This window comes from Lepidochelys kempii, chromosome 4 (assembly GCF_965140265.1).
Source record: "Lepidochelys kempii isolate rLepKem1 chromosome 4, rLepKem1.hap2, whole genome shotgun sequence".
Taxonomy (NCBI): domain Eukaryota; kingdom Metazoa; phylum Chordata; order Testudines; family Cheloniidae; genus Lepidochelys; species Lepidochelys kempii.
Window position 1 is genome coordinate 25,700,690 of NC_133259.1, and position 19,455 is coordinate 25,720,144.

The following is a 19,455-nucleotide window of genomic DNA, read 5'->3' on the forward strand; positions in this document are numbered from 1 at the left end:
TTGCTGAAGAATTTACCATTTTTCTGCAGCCAGGCATTAAACATTGCTTTTTTTGACCGCCTGCCCTGCCAGGACCTGACTGCAACCGCCTGTTGCTTTGCACCTCTCCACTACAAGGAGGTGTTAATTATAGCATATTTTCCATACACTGTTCCATGAAGCATGAGATCAAGGGAGCTGAGGAGCTGGAGCTCTTCCCTTCCCTGCAATATGGAGGAAGGAGATTCTGAGTCATGCCACTGGGAAAACATTGCAGGAACACAAGGGTGGGAGGCAGTGGGCTGCCTAAAGAGTACACTAAAAAAATCCATCCAGAAATAAATCACTATCAAAAATAATTGTTTATGAATTTTATTTCAAGGAATAGATTCAACTATGGGCCAGTTGTGTCAGTGGGAGAAGATGCGTATGTGAGTGAGATGGGAATGAAAGAGCAACAGAATACGTGTACATTGCTATGGAAATTTGTCCTATTTTGCCACAACATGGATAGAGCCCTAATCATGATATGTGCTTTTATAGCCACAAAATTCTGACTATTAAAATTGTCATCATCAAAATATTTACTGGATGTCTGACCAGCTGCACTATAAAAGCAATATGTTAATCAACAATACAACATTTATAGTTTTTATATAGTTGCAACTTACACAGGGGAGAACAGACATTAAAAAGGACACCACTGAGGCCTCTACTCTTAAAAACTGAAAAATTAAAGCTTACTAAAATTATGACTATAAAACTAAAGCACAGATCTCTATCATTATGCTTTTCCACTATGAATTAATTAACTTTAAATGATTTCTAATATACAGTCATATGCTATACCAGTTCTTGTCCATAACTAAACTCAGAGATTAAGACTAACCAAGGCCCAGTCGACTTCCCCAAAATGCTCCAATCCCTCTGCATCCTCAGACTATGTATGAGTAACGCATAAAATCAAGCAGAAGCGAAAATACACAACACATGCTCCTTTTTTCTATCAGATGCAGGCAAAAACATATGAACACAACCAAAAATACGACACTGGAAATACTGAATTGGAAATGACAAAATCATTCAAAAATATAGCTCCATCATTGCAGCAGCATGTATTTCAAAAAAACCCAACAAATTCCATTTCCCACTACTGAATCCAATTAGTCCCTCAGCTATGTTTAGAAGAATTGGACTCATGCTGACATCCAATTCACAGAGAGGTCTCCCAAACATTCCTTCTGATACAGAGACCCCATTGACTCCTGACTGATGCAATCACTGATAGAGTTACTGTATGAGTATTCTGTATCCCTAACCTTGTATTGTCCCCTTCGATGATTTTTCTTTCTTGTTGAGAAATTTGCTCAACTTTTCTTCTCTCTTCCCTTTGTCAACCCACTCCCTCTTCTATAAAGTCTCTCTTCTCTCTTGTTCTGCTTTCCACGTTCTTGCTCTCTTTCCAATCTTTCCATTTCTCATCCTTCCAATTACTTCATCCTCTGTCTCCCCTCAATTGCCATCTCACCACCTCTTCTCCTTTGTACTACCCCAATCTCTCTCTCCATTACCCCACTCCCGTCATTGTCAAAATGCCAGGTTCTCTAGTTATCTCAGAACATATATAGACACAATGCAGTATCTGAACACCACACCACCATAAGACATGAAAGTATTATTCTCATTTTACGGACAAGGATCTGAAGCAGAGAGAGATTTGCTGACTTGCCCAAAGATCACACACAAAATCTGTAGCACAACCGGCAATTGAACTCAGAATTTCTAATTCGCAGTCCACGTCCTTGACTGCAAAACCATCTTTCCTTTCCCCCAATCATTACACTGCATTCCCTTCTCCCAAAAAGTTGTAAGAAAAGGATCAGGAAAGGTTTCTTTTGGCAGAGCCTATTCCCCCATAGGACAGAGGAACAATGATAAGCTAAATTGGATCTCTTCTTCCCCAGGGAGTAGAAAGCCAACAGGGTCCAAAGGTGGAGCAGAACTGGAGGGGGAAGGGAAGAGGCTTTCTACAGATACTGTTGCTCTTGCCTCCCATTTCATTGCCTGGGAAGACCAGCTAATGTGGCTGGGTCTCTTCAGACCTAATCCCAAGTAGCAGTACATTTGGCACATAATTGCTACCCAGAGGTGAGAGAGCTGTGTCAGGGAAATTGTAGCAATTAGTTAGATGGTGAAGGCTGCCCTTCCACTGCTCTTTCATCGAGTTTTCTGCTCCACAGAGCTAGGCCCCTTCCCTCAGTAGGCCACCAGTCAAAGATGTTTAATTTGCTCATGGCTAAATCCACTTTGGAATACATAAGTATAGCACAAAGAGAAGATTCAGGCACTGAAAGTGTACTATATTTCATTACCCTGAGCAACAGAGGGAGCGAAGGCTAATCAAAGTAGCAATATTTATTTACTCCCATCTGACTCAGCAGTGAATAATAGGTCTGAGGTGAGCCTCTACTACAGCATCTGTTTAAAGCACATACAGTAGGTATGTTGACAAATTCTCACTTACTTTGCTTATTACTGGTCACATTTTTAAAACCTGGCCTCCATTCCTGTTCCCACAATTTGGGAATTGTCATTTAGATATCTAAATTTAGACTGTCCCTACAACTCATGTTAAATGCCTCAATACTGCCAGGAAGACTACAAGCACAACAAGAGCAATGTAGCTAAGGCCAGGATGGCAAATCAGCCCCAGTATGTGACTGAGAACACAGCCTTATCAACAAACCTCATAAGCTCCGGGGCCAGGAGTAATCTCTTTCACTTCCTTAAAACGCTCCACTCTGGAAACAAAGAGGGAAATAATGGAAGCTGACTTCACGACAGGATTGTACGTCCCAGGTCCTAAGGGAGGAAAAGGAATAATTCATTAAGTAAAGAATTCTTTTAAATGGCTGTTAATAATAGTCTTAGAATGTTGCTTGGACTAGTATATGGTTTATATATATCCTGCAACCTTACTGCCAGATGTCCTACAACATTTGTTTTTCCTTTTAAAATGTAATGTTCATGAAAGGCACCAGAAATAGCTTTGTGGACTGAAACATTCAGAATAATTCCGTCACAAAGAGTAGTAGTGTAAACTTAGCTACACCATTCTATCAACATGGCTGAACTCTATGTTTTGAGGGACTACCTTCAGTGGAAAAGCAGTACTCCAGACTCGACTACGATATAGTCCTTGGCTTCTCTGCTGAAATGTGAGCTGTTGTAGGAACTGTTGTACTTCTGAGAGTAGAATGTGATGATCACACAATATATGGAATCAGGTGACTTTGGACAGTATTGTTAGAAAAGAGAATCTAGTGGAATCCTGTTGGGAGCTGGTGATGGGGTTTTTGTTTGTTTGTTTTCCGGTTGTCTACACTACAAACATCCTTGCAAATATCTTTACATTTTTCATTGGTGCAGCTGCATCGCTAATAGCCGGGGGGGAAGATTTAGTATAGACTTGACTTAGACATTCTATCACCATGTGTCAAGGTTCCTTCCCCACTCTGAACTCTAGGGTACAGATGTGGGGACCTGCATGAAAAACCCCCTCAGCTTATTTTTACCAGCTTAGGTTAAAACTTCCCCAAGGTACAAACTATTTTACCTTTTGCCCCTGGACTTTATTGCTGCCACCACCAAGCGTCTAACATATATATAACAGGGAAAGAGCCCGCTTGGAAATGTCTTTCCCCCCAAAATCCTCCCAAACCCTACACCCCCTTTCCTGGGGAAGGCTTGATAAAAATCCTCACCAATTTGCAGAGGTGAACACAGACCCAAACCCTTGGATCTTAAGAACAAGGAAAAAGCAATCAGGTTCTTAAAAGAAGAATTTTAATTGAAGAAAAAGTAAAAGAATCACCTCTGTAAAATCAGGATGGTAAATACCTTACAGGGTAATCAGATTCAAAACATAGAGAATCCCTCTAGGCAAAACCTTAAGTTACAAAAAGCCACAAAAACAGGAATATACATTCCATTCAGCACAACTTATTTTATCAGCCATTTAAACAAAACAGAATCTAACGCATATCTAACTAGATTGCTTATTAACCCTTTACAGGAGTTCTGACCTGCATTCCTGCTCTGGCCCTGGCAAAAGACAACACGCAGACAGAGAGAACCCTTTGTTTTTCCCGCCCCCACTCCAGCTTTGAAAGTATCTTGTCTCCTCATTGGTCATTTTGGTCAGGTGCCAGCGAGGTTATCTTTAGCTTCTTAACCCTTTACAGGTGAAAGGGTTTTTTCCTCTGGCCAGGAGGGGTTTAAAGGTGGTTAGCCTTCCCTTTATACTTATGACACCATGTATCTAACCTTACCTTACTCAGAGCAACCCAGTAACAATGCCTGAGTCCTGTATTAGTACCACAGTAGAGGTACTCTGGCAGTGAATTACAGCTACAAAATTCACTAGTACCTGCAAGGTCTCAGTGAGCAAGTTGAAAAGAGCTCAAAGAATGTGTGAGGATGAGATCAAAGTTGCTGCCAGCATGAATCTTGTGTCAATTATCACCTTTTGTTGGCTGTGTGCATAAGATGTGTGGAGAAAAAATCACAGCTTCACTGAGTCAAAGAATTTATCTTTCATTTTCTTACTTTCTTCATATTCCTCTGCAGTCTTTGTATTGCCTCTATATTTAGCATAGGATAATTAGGATATGTTGCTAATTTAATACAATCTTTATATTTTTCAAATTATTAATGGGACAGATTCTATCTGTTAGATCAGTATAACTTCTGAATCACTGCACTGAACTCAGTGGAGTTACTCAGGCCATCAGTATAACAGAGAGCAGAATTTGGCCCTCCATTAAAAGTAAAATAAGGTGTTCATTTAATTCTTCTCTGAAATTTATGAAAACAATCGGTGTTCCGCTAGCCAAACTGACATATCTAACTCCTAACAAATTTGGCTCCTCAAAAAACTATGAAACTGTGTGCAAATGTGTGTGGCCACAGACTGTCTCTCCTAGCTGGCACACGTTGATGAAAACAAAAAGCAGCAGGGTGTGCCCAGCAAGGGTGTCCATGATAGTGATTTAAATACTTTGATCTCTCTCTCTCTCTCTGAATACAGTCCGATGCATAATGAATGACTTTAAAATCAGTAACAAATATCTCCTTACAAGTGATGTAATACTAAGAATGTACAACTATCAGCTTTTTTTTTATTCTAATAACTGAATATCATATACCTGACCAGTAATCGAGGGCAGAGGGACTAGGTTGGTTTTGTTTTGTTTTTTTTATGTAAAATAAAGTTCTGCAAAAAAAATATTTCTTACTTAAATGCCAAAACTGGGGTTTTCAAAGGAGACTATTGGAGTTAGGCACTCAATTGCAGTTTTATGCACCTAACTCCCTTAGTCTCCTTTGAAAATCCCAGTCCTAGTGTATACTTAGGCTGAAATTATGTTCTCAGTTACACCAATGGAAAACCAGAGTAATTCTACTCACTTCACTGAGTTACTCTACATACATACTCAGATATTTAAAAGAAGAATTTTATCTTTATGCATTTTTAAACATCTGAAATAAGGGTACATAAAATAGTATGTGAACTTAAAAGCAAACAGTAAAAACGTATCACTTTGTGTGCCTTCAGAAAACCCACAGTCACAGGACTACCAAAAAGGAATCAATGACCAGAGAGAGAGAATGTTAAACTCGACTGTAAACCATTTTTGAAGAAAAAAGGTTATTGTCATGATTTATAGATGAGGCTGATAATACTTCCATCAGTGTCTAACAGCTAGAAACAGATTATTTGTTCATCCACATAATTTATAGCCAAATGGTTTAGCCTTGCTTGCATGAAACATTTCCCACCAAATTTATTTTAAAACTCTCTTCCCCTCCTGCCCCAGTTCTTTCTCATTAGAAATTTCTTGTTCACAATTTTTATGTAGATATTTTATTGGATATTTATTGAATAATATAGTATTATATAGTTTCTCTATTCAAACGGTATACCCTACCTCCTGTAAATTAAGAATTCTTGAACATCATGCTACACTTTCAACTGACCCCACCTTCATTCATTCCAAAATTATCTTCTTAATATTAAGACTTTGGTCAATGGAGGGTGGGTGACGGTTTTGTGTTGAAATTAATTTTAAACATAAAAGAAAGGGAATTTTACATACATATCATTACAAATCAGCCTGTACCATTTTTACTTCACAAGTCTGATACACAGATATCTCGACTAAAGATGTACTTACCGCGGGATTTTTTTGAACCCTATTCTCAAGTTCACTTGCAGAATGTGTGTTCCCAATGGCAAAGGAAAATATTTTAACATTGGTTTAAAAACAGGCAATATTTATTTTCTCCCTTTAGTTTACAATTAAAAAACACTATGCCAAGATTTTAAAGATACTGATACCATGCACCTGAATTATTCTTTTACTAGCTCATGTATATGTTCCGGTGTGGAAGGTCATATAATCGGTGATTTACTGTACATTTTGGAAGATCATTTTAATATCTTCAAGAATTGCTTAATTGTTTATTAATCTCATTATTATCCTACATTTGTGGTTTCTTTGGATGTTAATGTTAACAGTATGCTAGGTGTTAAGTATGATTATTAGGTCTGTTATTTCCAAAACATCAGTATAAACACATTTTTAAATACCTGTCTCCCACCTCAGTACATATGAATCATAGGTAATATGCATAGAGGGTGAACTACGGCAAGTGGCTAGAAAGTATGTGGACCATGGAATATTGTAAGGAAAACTGGATAATTAAGGAGTATCTCTTCAGTTCAATACCCACAAAATGTACACACATAGGGCTCAAGCCTACTAACACTGAAGTCCGTGAGAACAGGATCAGTCTCATATTGTAATCTGGAATTGTATGGCTAGTCCATAGGTTACATGTACATGTACCAACCAACCACTAAGACCTACTCAGGTTAATGTGACATGCAAGACTCTTGTCCAAAATAATACTGATTTTAGAACAGATTTGTCTCTAGTCTGTTACCACAATAATGATTTATATTTTTAATTTTGAAATAGACTCTCTAATCTTACCATTTGTTACAGTAATTGCTAATTTATTTACATATGAGGCTATAGCTACTAAAGCAGTTGAAATGAGTTACTCTATGGCTTTAACCTTATTATTATATTGAAGTCTTTCACCTGTTCTAGGGTGAAACAAGACTTCATTTATCATGCCACCTGGTGTCAGTCAGTTTGCTTCATTTCTGCATTATGCCTGTTTTAAGACTTCTAACATTAAAAAAGTGTATTGTGTTACACAGTTTTTTATCTTAGAATATATTTCCCATTACATATGCTGCTGGTTATGTGATACAGGTCAAAGGCTTTCATTGCCTTTCCCAGCACCAGTTCAGAGCTGAATTATGCAGAAGCTGTCTGGAATTTATTTACCAAAATGCCACATTTTAATCACAGGTCAACGAAGAATAAAACTTCTCATTCCAAATCAAACACCTATGAAAAATCTGCCTGTATCATGATTGGTATATAATGGGAAAATCAAGAGCAGATGATTCTTATAATTATATATTTTCCAGCCCTATGCCGGTTCACTCTCTATGAAATGTCAACCAGTGCTACAGGGCAAAAATGGCAGAGAACAGGAACAATGGGTAATTTAAAGTGAAAATCTATATTTCTGGCCCCTCAATGAGACTGTTCCAGTATATCAAAAAAGGACTGAAAAATGACTGTTTTTATAAATAAGAACTTTAAAATCCAAACTTGGATGAGGAACATGAATTTTCTTTGTAACAAGCAGAGAATTATTAATTATACACTGCTCACTTGCTCTTCTACATTACTGGGGAACTGCTGTTACAATAGCTTATGTGGTCTTATGAAAATCCATTGTTAACAAAAGCATGAATTCTGAAGAGCAAAAAGGTATGCTGGAAAACCTACAATGAAAATGGGAAGTGTTATTTTACACAATGTGTTTTAAATGTTTTTACATGTTTAAATGTTTTACATGTTTTTAATATGTATGTTCTGACTTTTGTTCTAATCAAGTTACGGTAAAGACAAAAGATTAGTACATAGGGAAATATCACCACTGCCTAGAAAACATTATGCTTAATATTCATCTGCTACTACTAAAATTCATTTGGATTTAAATGGCACTTCCGATGATGGTTATAAAGCTGCACAGGCCATTCAGTCCTCCATACTTGTAAAACAAAACACACATATACACAAGGATACAAAATTCTAAAAAGTTGCTACCAACACACCACTACATTTTGATTAAAAAAATAAACAAAATACTGCACTACACAAAACAACAGCATGCTGCACAGGGACTGATAAACAGAGATAAAAATATACCTAGTTGGACTGCACTGTGCCTGTATTACCTGAAAAAAATCTGTTTATAGTAGTAAATGACCTCAACATTGTTTCAAAGCCATTTGCAATAAAGATCCTACCTAGAACTTGTATCAGTCATTCCTAAAAGACCTTCTATTGGCCTGGAATCACGACTCTCATCAACTCTGCCGCTCTGCAGCAAACGTGTTTGGAAGCAGTAGTAGGACTCCAGACACCAAGATGGTGGAGACAAGTTAGTCTTGAAGATGAAAAATTATGAACTTTCAGGCTTTGTGCCCCTGACAGCTGAGTCAAGAATCACTCACTTCTGTAGAGTAGTGGGCTCGCGCTCTCTCTCTCAAATGTTGGAGGGTGCATGGAGTAAGATTAAGATCAGTGCAACTGAACAGAAACTCAGCAGACTCCTAGATTAAGCAGCAAAAACTCTCCCTGGGAGTTTAAATTTGCCTAGTCAAACCAAAATGAAAACAGAATAGCAAGTTCTCTAGCCCTATTCCCTTCATTCAGCTGAACAGCTTTGACATGCTAAATCAGAGCAGCTCTCAAATCTACAGAGCTTCTTGGCCCAATAGCTAAACAGCAATCACCATGTGTTTTAAGGTTCTGAGCCCAACTGGGCTCAGTTGCACCTGCTAAACTCAGGTGCAGGTAAAAGATTTAGGATTGGTGCCAGATATCTTCATGTAACTAGTACAACTAGATACAACAAAAATACTCTGAGCACACTGTCTCTCGTAACAGCTTTCCCCGCAAAAGGTAGCAGCAAGCTAACTGGAAAACAGGTGTTAGGAATTTGTGTGGGGCGTCTCTCCAATGACAGTCTTTAAATCCTTGATTAGGGGTTTATTTGTGGCCTATCACTTCTATTATATGTCATTTAATTTTAAAAAGAGTTCATGTTAAGTTGTCTATGGTGTGTTGCCCATTTAATGAAGTCTATTTCATAAAGAAACCTGTCAATCCAGCATCTCTGCTTTCCTTGTGGCGACAATCAGCTGCATACTTAAGCCCAAGGAGACACTCCCCAATGGAATTCAGAAAATGCACTCCAGAACCCCTGCTGCTATCCATTCACCTCCACTCCACCCCAAAAGCCTCAAATATTACTATCTGACTCCGACAGGTGCACAATTTAGGGATGTTAGATCCCAGGTGCTTCTGAATGCACAGGAAGAGGTTGAATCCAAAAGCGTTTCTTCCATCTGCACTTTGCAAAATGAAGGCAGCCTTCTCTCTCTCTGATGCAGTCCTTGCCACAATTATCCATGTTTCTGTCACCTCGACATTGCTGTAATGTGTTCTACATGGGTCTACACCTTGGGATCATTTAGGAGCAGAAGCCAATGCAAAATACTGCAACCTACTTATTAAGAAGAGTTGCACATGGGAACAAATCAAAACAGATCTCCATGATTTGCACTGACTTCCAGGGAGAATTCAGGGTATGCTAATCTTGTTACCTGAGAGACCCCCTCTCATCCTGTGATATACTGCCATACTTTAGATGAGCAAAGGCTCCTGAGCTACGTTTATACCCTCAATATAAACAAGAAAAATCTGATGGGAAGACATTCTCTGTGAGCAGTATTTGGTTTTGGAATTTTCTTTCTCCCCCTTGGTCTGCTAGACCCTGGATTTGTAAATCATCCAGGCATGTTTCAAAGCCCATCCTTCCCCCCTCCTTCTTTGTTAAGGTTGTGGAGGTGATATATCTATGGGCAGTTCTTTATGTTTATGTTGTAACTTTTAATGTACAGGATAAATACCCAGAGCTCTTGATGGGCACCTATTTGAAAAAATTGAATAAAATAAATAAATTTCCATGGTGGGCTTCCAAATGGGCAACAAATGACCAGTGCATGCCACCACAGTATGCAATTGACTTTTCTGCACTCTACAATTTGGCAACACTGAAAAGATTCTGGAAGGCAAAAGGACTACCCCTACTAAATTACAGTACCATATTTTAAAGCAAAATAAGCTGATGAGCTTCTTAACCCAATGAAACATCCTTTCTAGGTTCAGTTGTTTGTGGGCTGTGGGTAAGGTACAGAGAGAGGAAAGGAGAAGAGGGAGGGGAATCTGAGGCAGGACATAGTGAGTGTGAACGGAAAAGAAATTCAGAATACACTGGGTGAACCGAGAAGAAATTCAGAATACCACTGCTGCGCCCTGTGTAGTCATTTACATCTGTGCAACGTGATGTAAACTGCTATGGTAATATTTTTACACCCGCTCTGCGCTGCTGAAAATGACAGCACAAGGTTCAAGGCCGACCCCGATCTGCGATGGAAGACATCTGCGAAATAAGTCAATCATTCTCTCTACTTTAATTTTGCTTTTTTGGCATTTTTCAAATGTAAATTGAATATGTAGCAACACTTCTCTCACAGGTTGTTGAGTTCAAAAGCTGAACAAGTCATTCAAATGTGAAAGATAAATGGAAAGAGTTTCAAGAGCTCCAGAAAAGAGTTGCTGCCCCTCAGCTCGTTAGGTTTTGTTCTCCGGCCACAAGTTTTTGTACTTAATGTAAATTAGTTAAAGCTTTCTAAGTTGCAAACATTTCTAGTTTATCAACAGCGAATATTCTGGGGAGAGGGGTTAACCCTCACACTGTAGATAATGAAGATGTGACGCTAAGAAATAAGATGAATTCAATAATTTATTAATGCAGACTATTGAAGTCAATGGTAAATGGGACAAAATACAACATGGTTTTACAAATGGTAGATCTTGCCAAACCAACCTGATCTCCTTCTTTGAGAAAGTAACAGATATTTTAGACAAAGGAAACGCAGTGGATCTAATTTACCTAGATTTTAGTAAGGCATTTGATACCGTGCCACATGGGGAATTATTAGTTAAATTGGATAAGATGGGGATCAATAGGAAAATTGAAAGGTGGATAAGGAATTGGTTAAAGGGCAGACTACAATGGGTCCTACTGAAAGGTGAACTGTCAGGCTGGAGGGAGGTTACCAGTGGAGTTCCTCAAGGATCGGTTTTGGGACCAATCTTATTTAATCTTTTTATTACTGACCTTGGCACAAAAAGTGGGAGTGTGCATATAAAGTCTGCGGATGATACAAAGCTGGGAGGTATTGCCAATTTAGAGAAGGACAGGGATACCCTACAGAAGGATCTGGATGACCTTGTAAACTGGAGTAATAGTAATAGAATGAAATTTAATAGTGAGAAGTGTCAGGTCATGCATTTAGGGATTAATAACAAGAATTTTAGTTATAAGCTAGGGACGCATCAATTAGAAGTAACGGTGGAGGAAAAGGACCTTGGAGTATTGGTTGATCATAGGATGACTATGAGCCGCCAATGTGATATGGCCGTGAAAAAAGGTAATGCGGTCTTGGGATGCATCAGGAGAGGTATTTCCAATAGGGATAAGGAGGTTTTAGTACCGTTATACAAGGCACTGGTGAGACTCACCTGGAATACTTTGTGCAGTTCTGGTCTCCCATGTTTAAGAAGGATGAATTCAAACTGGAACAGGTACAGAGAAGGGCTACTAGGATGATCCGAGGAATGGAAAACTTGTCTTATGAAAGGAGACTCAGGGAGCTTGGCTTGTTTAGCCTAACTAAAAGAAGGTTGAGGGGGGATATGATTGCTCTCTATAAATATATCAGAGGGATAAATACCGGAGAGGGAGAGGAATTATTTAAGCTCAGTACCAATGTGGACACAAGAACAAATGGATATAAACTGGCCACTAGGAAATTTAGAGTAGAAATTAGACAAAGGTTTTTAACCATCAGAGGAGTGAAGTTTTGGAATAGCCTTCCAAGGGAAGCAGTGGGGGCAAAAGATCTATCTGGCTTTAAGATTAAACTCGATAAGTTTATGGAGGAGATGGTATGATGGGATAACATGGTTTTGGTAATTAAATATTCATGGTAAATAGGCCCAATGGCCTGTGATGGGCTATTAGATGGGGTGAGATCCGAGTTACCCAGGAAAGAATTTTCTGTAGTATCTAGCTGATGAATCTTGCCCATATGCTCAGGGTTTAGCCGATCGCATTATTTGGGGTCGGGACGGAATTTTCCTCCAGGGCAGATTGGAAGAGGCCTTGGAGGTTTTTCACCTTCCTCTGTAGCATGGGGCGCGGGTCACTTGCTGGAGGATTCTCTGCTCCTTGAAGTCTTTAAACTACGATTTGAGGACTTCAATAGCACAGATATAGGTGTGAGGTTTTTTGCGGGAGTGGTGGGTGAAATTCTGTGGCCTGCGTTGTGCAGGAGGTCAGATTATTTGATCATAATGGTCCCTTCTGACCTAAATATCTATGAATTTATTTACCCTTTGGTACTAAATAATAATCTTTTAAAATGATAATCCTTCTAAACACATTCTGAAAATATGCAGAAAGGCAGTCAAGCATGTCTTTCCCAAAGGTTACAGGGTGTTTGTGAATCTACTGTTGCCATTAATTTAGCCAGTAAAAACAACACAGAAAAGTTAAGAGCTTGGTTTCCAGCATAGTACACTATAAATGCTGGATAGGTAAAACATTTAGGTTAATAGGACTCTGTGGGAGGGTTCAGGACAATCTGTAATGGGAAGGTGAGATCTAACCTGCTGAGTGTTCAGCCTGAAGCAGTGCTTTCCAGTTAGTTGCTCTGTCATCATGTTTAGCTGTAAGTCACTGTACTTCTAACCCCATAAAAAAAAACCTAGAGATATTTTACACCTACTGAGGTGGTCTTATGAAAATGACATCTTCTTAAGGACTCTGATCAACAACAAAGTACTTACAGTGGCTGCAGTTAGCGTAGAATTAGCATATTCATTATAGAACCCTAGTTCTAGTGTTTGTAACTCAGCTGGAAAAAGGGTATCTATGTTATAACTTAGCAAACCTACAGAATCTACGGTCACCATTAAAATCTTTACAATTGTCTTAGTAAGCAATAAATGTTACTGCATTATTCCCCAAGTTGTCCCTATTCTAAGAACAGAGGAAACGGTAATACCATGGCAACATTATCTACTTGTAAAAGGTGAGTTTAATGGCGACTACATTACTGTATGTACACACACACACACACAGATTGTAAGCCCCCAGGGGAGGGACTCTACCTTTTAAACTTTTTCTATAGTGCTTAAACAGCTTTGGTTCTCTCCAATAAATAAATATATTTTATATTGTCTTGATTTTCAACAGGGCAGAACACCCACCATTTTCCATTGAATTAAATGGAAACTGCATAGGCTCAGCACCTTTGAACATCAGATCTGTACATTATAGGTACAACAGCAGTGAGACCCACATTAAGGATTCATAATACTTTCCAATATAAATCTCAATCACTTTGGCAAACTTGAATTATTTGAGCATGAAGTGTGAGCAAAAGCTAGTTAGCCTTCATTCAGGACAAAGAGAGTGGAAAATAGCTGGTCTTATCATTGTTACATTTTTTCCCTGACACTTGACCTTGATATTTGGCAAGGAGATAGTCCTGGCAACAGACAAGTGCTTTTTGCTGTAGCCATGAAAATCCATTCAGGTTTGGTGAAGTTACAAGCCATAGAAAATCACAATAGCAAATACATAGCAAAGCTTGTTAGAAATTTGCTTTTTACATTCCTACTATATGATGCATAATCAAACCTCATGAATTCTCCTAAAGCAGCCACACAAATGAAAACTATTTTCATGCAGCACACAGGAAATACAAACAACCACCTTATTAACTATATGCATCTAGTGGTACAGAAAAGTGAAGAATTACAAAATTGAGGTCTACATTCATATTTTGTTTTGGTTTTTTTGACAATGCTTTTAATGGGCAATTCTACTTAGAAAAGTGACAGTAAAAATGACATTGTTGAGTTCTATGTTTATTGTCACTCAAAGATTTCGATCTTAACATGTTCAGTTTACAAGAAAAATATGGTTGTCTAACTGCTAGCTCACCCTGGAATCTGAGAGTCAAGCTGGGTTCTTTTCTGCCTGTGCATCAGCATCAAATAAAATACATTTTGAAAGTCAAATTATGCCCTTAATTAAATCCATGCAAACCCACTGAATTCAAATTATGCATAATATATTCCAGCTCCTTTGGGCACAGCTACATTGATTCTTCAGTGCTAACAAGAATACATTTCAGTTAAAACATATTTTTGTCGCTACAGTTAATAGGACTCTGAATATACACAAGGAACAGATCTGTTGAGTAAGATGGTGTCACTCATACATAGTAGTCACTTTACAGAGCAGATGAGTACCTTAAGGCTCTATAATGCCAAGCAACTTCATTTTTGCTGATCTTTTCCAAAAATGAGTAATAATTGATGATCATGTGGCTTTACAAGCTTTTCCCCAGGAATCTAAGGAATCTTTTAGAGTAACAGCCGTGTTAGTCTGTATTCGCAAAAAGAAAAGGAGTACTTGTGGCACCTTAGAGACTAACCAATTTATTAGAGCATAAGCTTTCGTGAGCTACAGCTCACTTCCTCAGATGCATATCGTGGAAACTGCAGCAGGCTTTATATATACACAGAGAATATGAAACAATACCTCCTCCCACCCCACTGTCCTGCTGGTAATAGCTTATCTTTGTGTATTATCCTTTTGAGAAGGCTTCCTCTATCTGGCAAAGTATTATGTGAAGTGTATACTTGGCAAGCATTCTATTATATAGTATAGTCAAAAAAGTAAGTCTAATGAGTATTTGAAATCTAAATCCAAATATATATCTGGTCTGTTCCTGATATGAAGCCAGTTTTGGAAGTGTTTTGGGCATTTTACGGCCAATACACTCATCCAGCAATATAGAGATGAAAGAAAATAAGAGATGCACATTTGAAAGAGTAAAAAAAAAAGAAAAGCAATACACATGGCTTTCCTGGGTTTCAGCTCAAAAACAGCACAGTGACGTTTAATGTCTCCTTTAAAAGCTGAAGAAATCATTCACTTTACTCTGAGTGACCTCTGGTGGTAAGACAAACACACACATACACACATACATTGTCCAGTTATACTGAAAGGAGGACAGGAGACACTTGATATGGTTTTATCAGGCTGTAACTTTATTATTAGATGTCTGGGATTTCTCGGTAGGTAAAAGTGTACAGTGTAGGTAACTCCATGATCATTTCAATATCTGTGGGGGCTTCCGCCACTCCCCACCTTTTTCCATCAGGTCCCCGAGCCAACCCATTGCTGGGACCTTACCATCCTCCCCCTTGAGTGAGGGTTAAGGTGGGCTATAAGGAAGGGGGCTTGGCTCCCTGCCGTGCCAGTCGTACAAGCCGTGAACCTCCCCACCTGATCCCTTCTTTCTACTCCTTTAACAAACACTTCCTTGTTAAATCCAGATAAGTGGCTTGTACAGGTCACTGTATCCCTTCCCTATGGAGTACCTACATTGGACATCTGGCCCATACTTACATAATGAGTTGAGACATCATAGCCTAACTCCCTTCCCTATTCACTATAACAAAGCCCTGAACCCACTGTGGGGAAGATGATCACCCCCCACACACACACTCCATATTGGCCAATCTGGTGATGAGGGAAAAATTCCTTCCCAGCCCCCCTAGAAGGAGTCACTAGAACGATGCCCACAACAGGTCCTGACCAAACCTAGTATTTTGCCACCTTTAAGGGGAGGGAGGGTTGGTGTTGTTCCACCTGATCTGGGGTAAAGGGGCTTCTCCTGACGCACTTGCCCTTTATCAACTTCCCAGCCCTTCCGATCCCTGGGGGATGAGTCAGCGTCACCATGCTGACCCTCTCAACTTTTGCAGCAGCTTCTGAGCCTCTCTTAACCCCCGTCCATAAAGAGTTATACCTGTTCCCCCGGCAAGCCAAACAAGTTCCCCCCGACCCTCTTTAAGGTGCAGTGCAGACATTACCAGCCACCCACTTATCAAGACTACTTTTAAATATATGTTATGACATAGTTTCTTCCCTTCATCTTTTTCAGAATGATACAACAGCCGATGAATTCAGTTCAGATTCTGTGTATTAAGAAGGAAGTTTTAAGTATATTTTGCTCTTCTTAATGTTCTTCACTTTAAACGTGTCCTTGTTACATGAAAAACAAGATAATTCCCAATTGCAAAATGGTATATTCCTTTGGAATTTGGCTTTTTTTATATTTGGTGGGTTTCTTTGTCTTTTGGGGTTATAAGCTAAACCAATCGAATGTTATTTCATCCTTATTGTATTATAATCAGTAGAAAATAGTCAAAGACCAAGTTCTGACTCTGAATTTCTTTAATGAGTCTTCTTCAAACTTATCTGATGATTCTTGTAAAGTACCAGAGGCCTTTATTAAAATGTATACATCTAACGTAAAGGAAATCACTTACAGCTATCACATGCAAGACATACAGTCCTAAAAACGAAAGTTTTATTCAATTAATTAATATATCCATTGAGACTGTGATGTTTGCATTGTGCTAAATCTAACATGCACCTAGATCAGAAATAGCAAAAATACCACACCCACCCACCCACCGAAAATTAAGAAGAAATACCCAAAGGGTCACAATCAACATTTTCAGTAGCTTACATCAAGCATTTTTGACCCGCAGCAGTATTAAAAACATCTTTACAGAACCAGAAAAAATGTTTTTTTATGTTTTTATTATTTTAATTGAGGTGTAAACGCTTTGAAGTATTCATAAAAATGTCAAAAACTGTTGATGCACTCTAAAGAGTTTTGACCAAGAAAATTATTACAATTCATAATTGCTGATCACTGCAATATCCCCTCTTATTTAACAATGTCCATGAAAAAAAGAGAAACGTATTAGGTCTCTGCTTCAGCAAACACTGAAATCTATTTATATGCAAATAAGCTATCCATTATTAGTATGAGAAGAGACTTAGGCATAAAGGGAGAAATAAATTATCACTGGAAACCCTTAATGAAATCTACTTCAAAACATAACATTTTACAAGAGCCCTCACTCATGTAATGTTTGTTCAAGCCTAGAAGGGAATTGGTGAGTTCTGCACTTAGATGAGATCTCATACTACAATATTTCCCATGCCAATTTGTTTTATAAAATGCATTTATTCTTTCCGTAGAAACAACTTGATAATTATAAATCCACAGTTTCCTTGTGAAGGGCTGCATTTTCAAACTACAATGGACTTCGGTGCTCCTTTTACATTATTACCAGGCAGTGGGTTGTGGGTTTTTATGAGCACTTTATTTTTGTTAAACTATGTTGTTGCTAAGTTATGTAGAATAAATCAAGATTATTGACAATTCCTGTATTAACCAAGGAATAAGCATCAGAGAGAGGTGTAGGCTAAGCACAGGACTGGAAAGAAGACACTACTGAGTTCTAAACCCAGGACTGACACGACTGACTAATTGAGTAGCCCTTGGCTAAATCACTAGGACTCTCTGCCTCCATTTCTCTACATATAAAATAGGGATTCATATCAGCTTTTGGGGTTCTGATGATTAGTTAATGTTTGTACAGCACTTTGAAGATGGAAAGTGCTTTCTAAGAATTATTATTATTGTTAGATGACCACTACCAGCTCAAAATAAATAAGAAAGGGACAAATTCTCAGTTTGAATTCAATTTGTCCATGAATCTACTCACATTCCAAGTATCTGATTCTTGTGCAGAACATTTTCAATAAGGAACCTTGACTCTGGAATTAGCTTCCTTCACTGGGCCAAAACAGCCCTGGCCTATTGACCTTGAACAGTCTCAATTCTCAAAACAGGGCTCCTCCTGTTCTTCTTAGCATGACTTTGAAGATAAGCATTCCATAGTCTGAAGTCTTTCTTTCATAGGCATGCCATGTCAGCTGAACCTACCATCACAACAGGGCAGATTGCAAAGCTCACCTATTAACACAACGTGTTGCCTGTTTTTCTGGGGATCCAGGGAGAGGTCGCTTGAGTCCTTTAACGGCCACTAGGCCAATATGTTAACACAATTTAACTGATATATTTGTGTATATATATATATATATATATATATACACACACACACATACATACTATGAGTACTGTTAATCAACACACAAAATTATGATGAATAAATAAATGAATTAATAAACAATACAGTTGTTAGTATCACAAACAATAAAGAGCAAGGATGCAGTTCTCTGCTGGCTAGATGTTTGTGATATTATCAACACTTGCAGAAATACAGATCTTGGACTGTGCATCACAGATAGAAATGTAATTTGTCATTTTAAGCTTACATATGTACTCCTAGAGCCTGATCCTGAGTGGTACGGAGTACCTCAAGGGCTGAGCACTCTCAATTCTCACTAACATCCAGTGGAAATGAGGGGGCTCAGAACCTCCCAAGAGATTCTTAGTACATTGCAGAATTATGCCTTTTATGATCTGATATTTCAAACAATTAATTTTTATAAATGTTTTTCTGTTCCTTTTTATAGAGGCACAGAGTTCATGTCACTATTTGAGAAACCTAAGTGAGGGTCACTTCTAAAGCCAAACTTTGCTCTTGGTTACAGCATGAGGTAAATCCAAAATAACTCCACTAAAGTCAATAAAGTTACTCTGGATTTATAATGGTATAAATGTGAGCACATGAGTAATGGGAGAGATGCAGGCATGTAGTTTTCTGCAAATTAACAGAAAAACAAAAATAAGACCAAAGTATCAAGAAGCAGACTTGATAAAACAAAAATAAACCTTCCATCTGCACATAAAGGGCTACATTTTGATATCAGTTACATTGGGATAAATCTGGAATAACTCCATTGAAGTCAGAGGTGGTTACTGAGACAAGAATCTGATCCAGAGAAATTTCCACTGAGTTCTAGAAAAAAAACATAGGTTTCCAGTGAAACAAGTCAACTCTACATATATCAGTGAGAGGCAAATATTCAAAATCAGACAAAAATCACATTCAGGGGCCCAAATATCTGAAAGTTATCCAGATGCCTAATTACCATCAAAATCCACATATAAACTTCTGTTCTCTCCCTCCTCCAAGACCAGGATTCTTTTCCTCTCCCGGGGGGTGGCTTTCACCTCATAATATTTTAAGGGAGTACAGGCATGACCAAACAAATTTTAACAATCAACTCTGATATCTTCAGCGGAGGGGGGCCGGTGTCAGACTCCCTCTTTCTCCTAAATTT

General features: G+C 38.4%; 1 protein-coding gene across 10 annotated transcripts in view; it reads right to left on the reverse strand.

Moving 5' to 3' along the window:
- The window catches only part of STPG2 (sperm tail PG-rich repeat containing 2), a 407,796-nt gene that overhangs the window by 141,529 nt on the left and 246,812 nt on the right, over nucleotides 1-19,455 (reverse strand). For 9 of the 10 annotated variants that reach the window (XM_073340745.1, XM_073340746.1, XM_073340744.1 and 6 more), the window contains one exon: nucleotides 2,726-2,841. The exons of the other annotated variant lie outside the window; for it this stretch is intronic. In XM_073340745.1, the coding sequence (XP_073196846.1) occupies nucleotides 2,726-2,841 (116 nt within the window). The remainder of the gene's footprint in view (nucleotides 1-2,725; nucleotides 2,842-19,455) is intronic. 10 annotated transcript variants of the gene reach the window in all.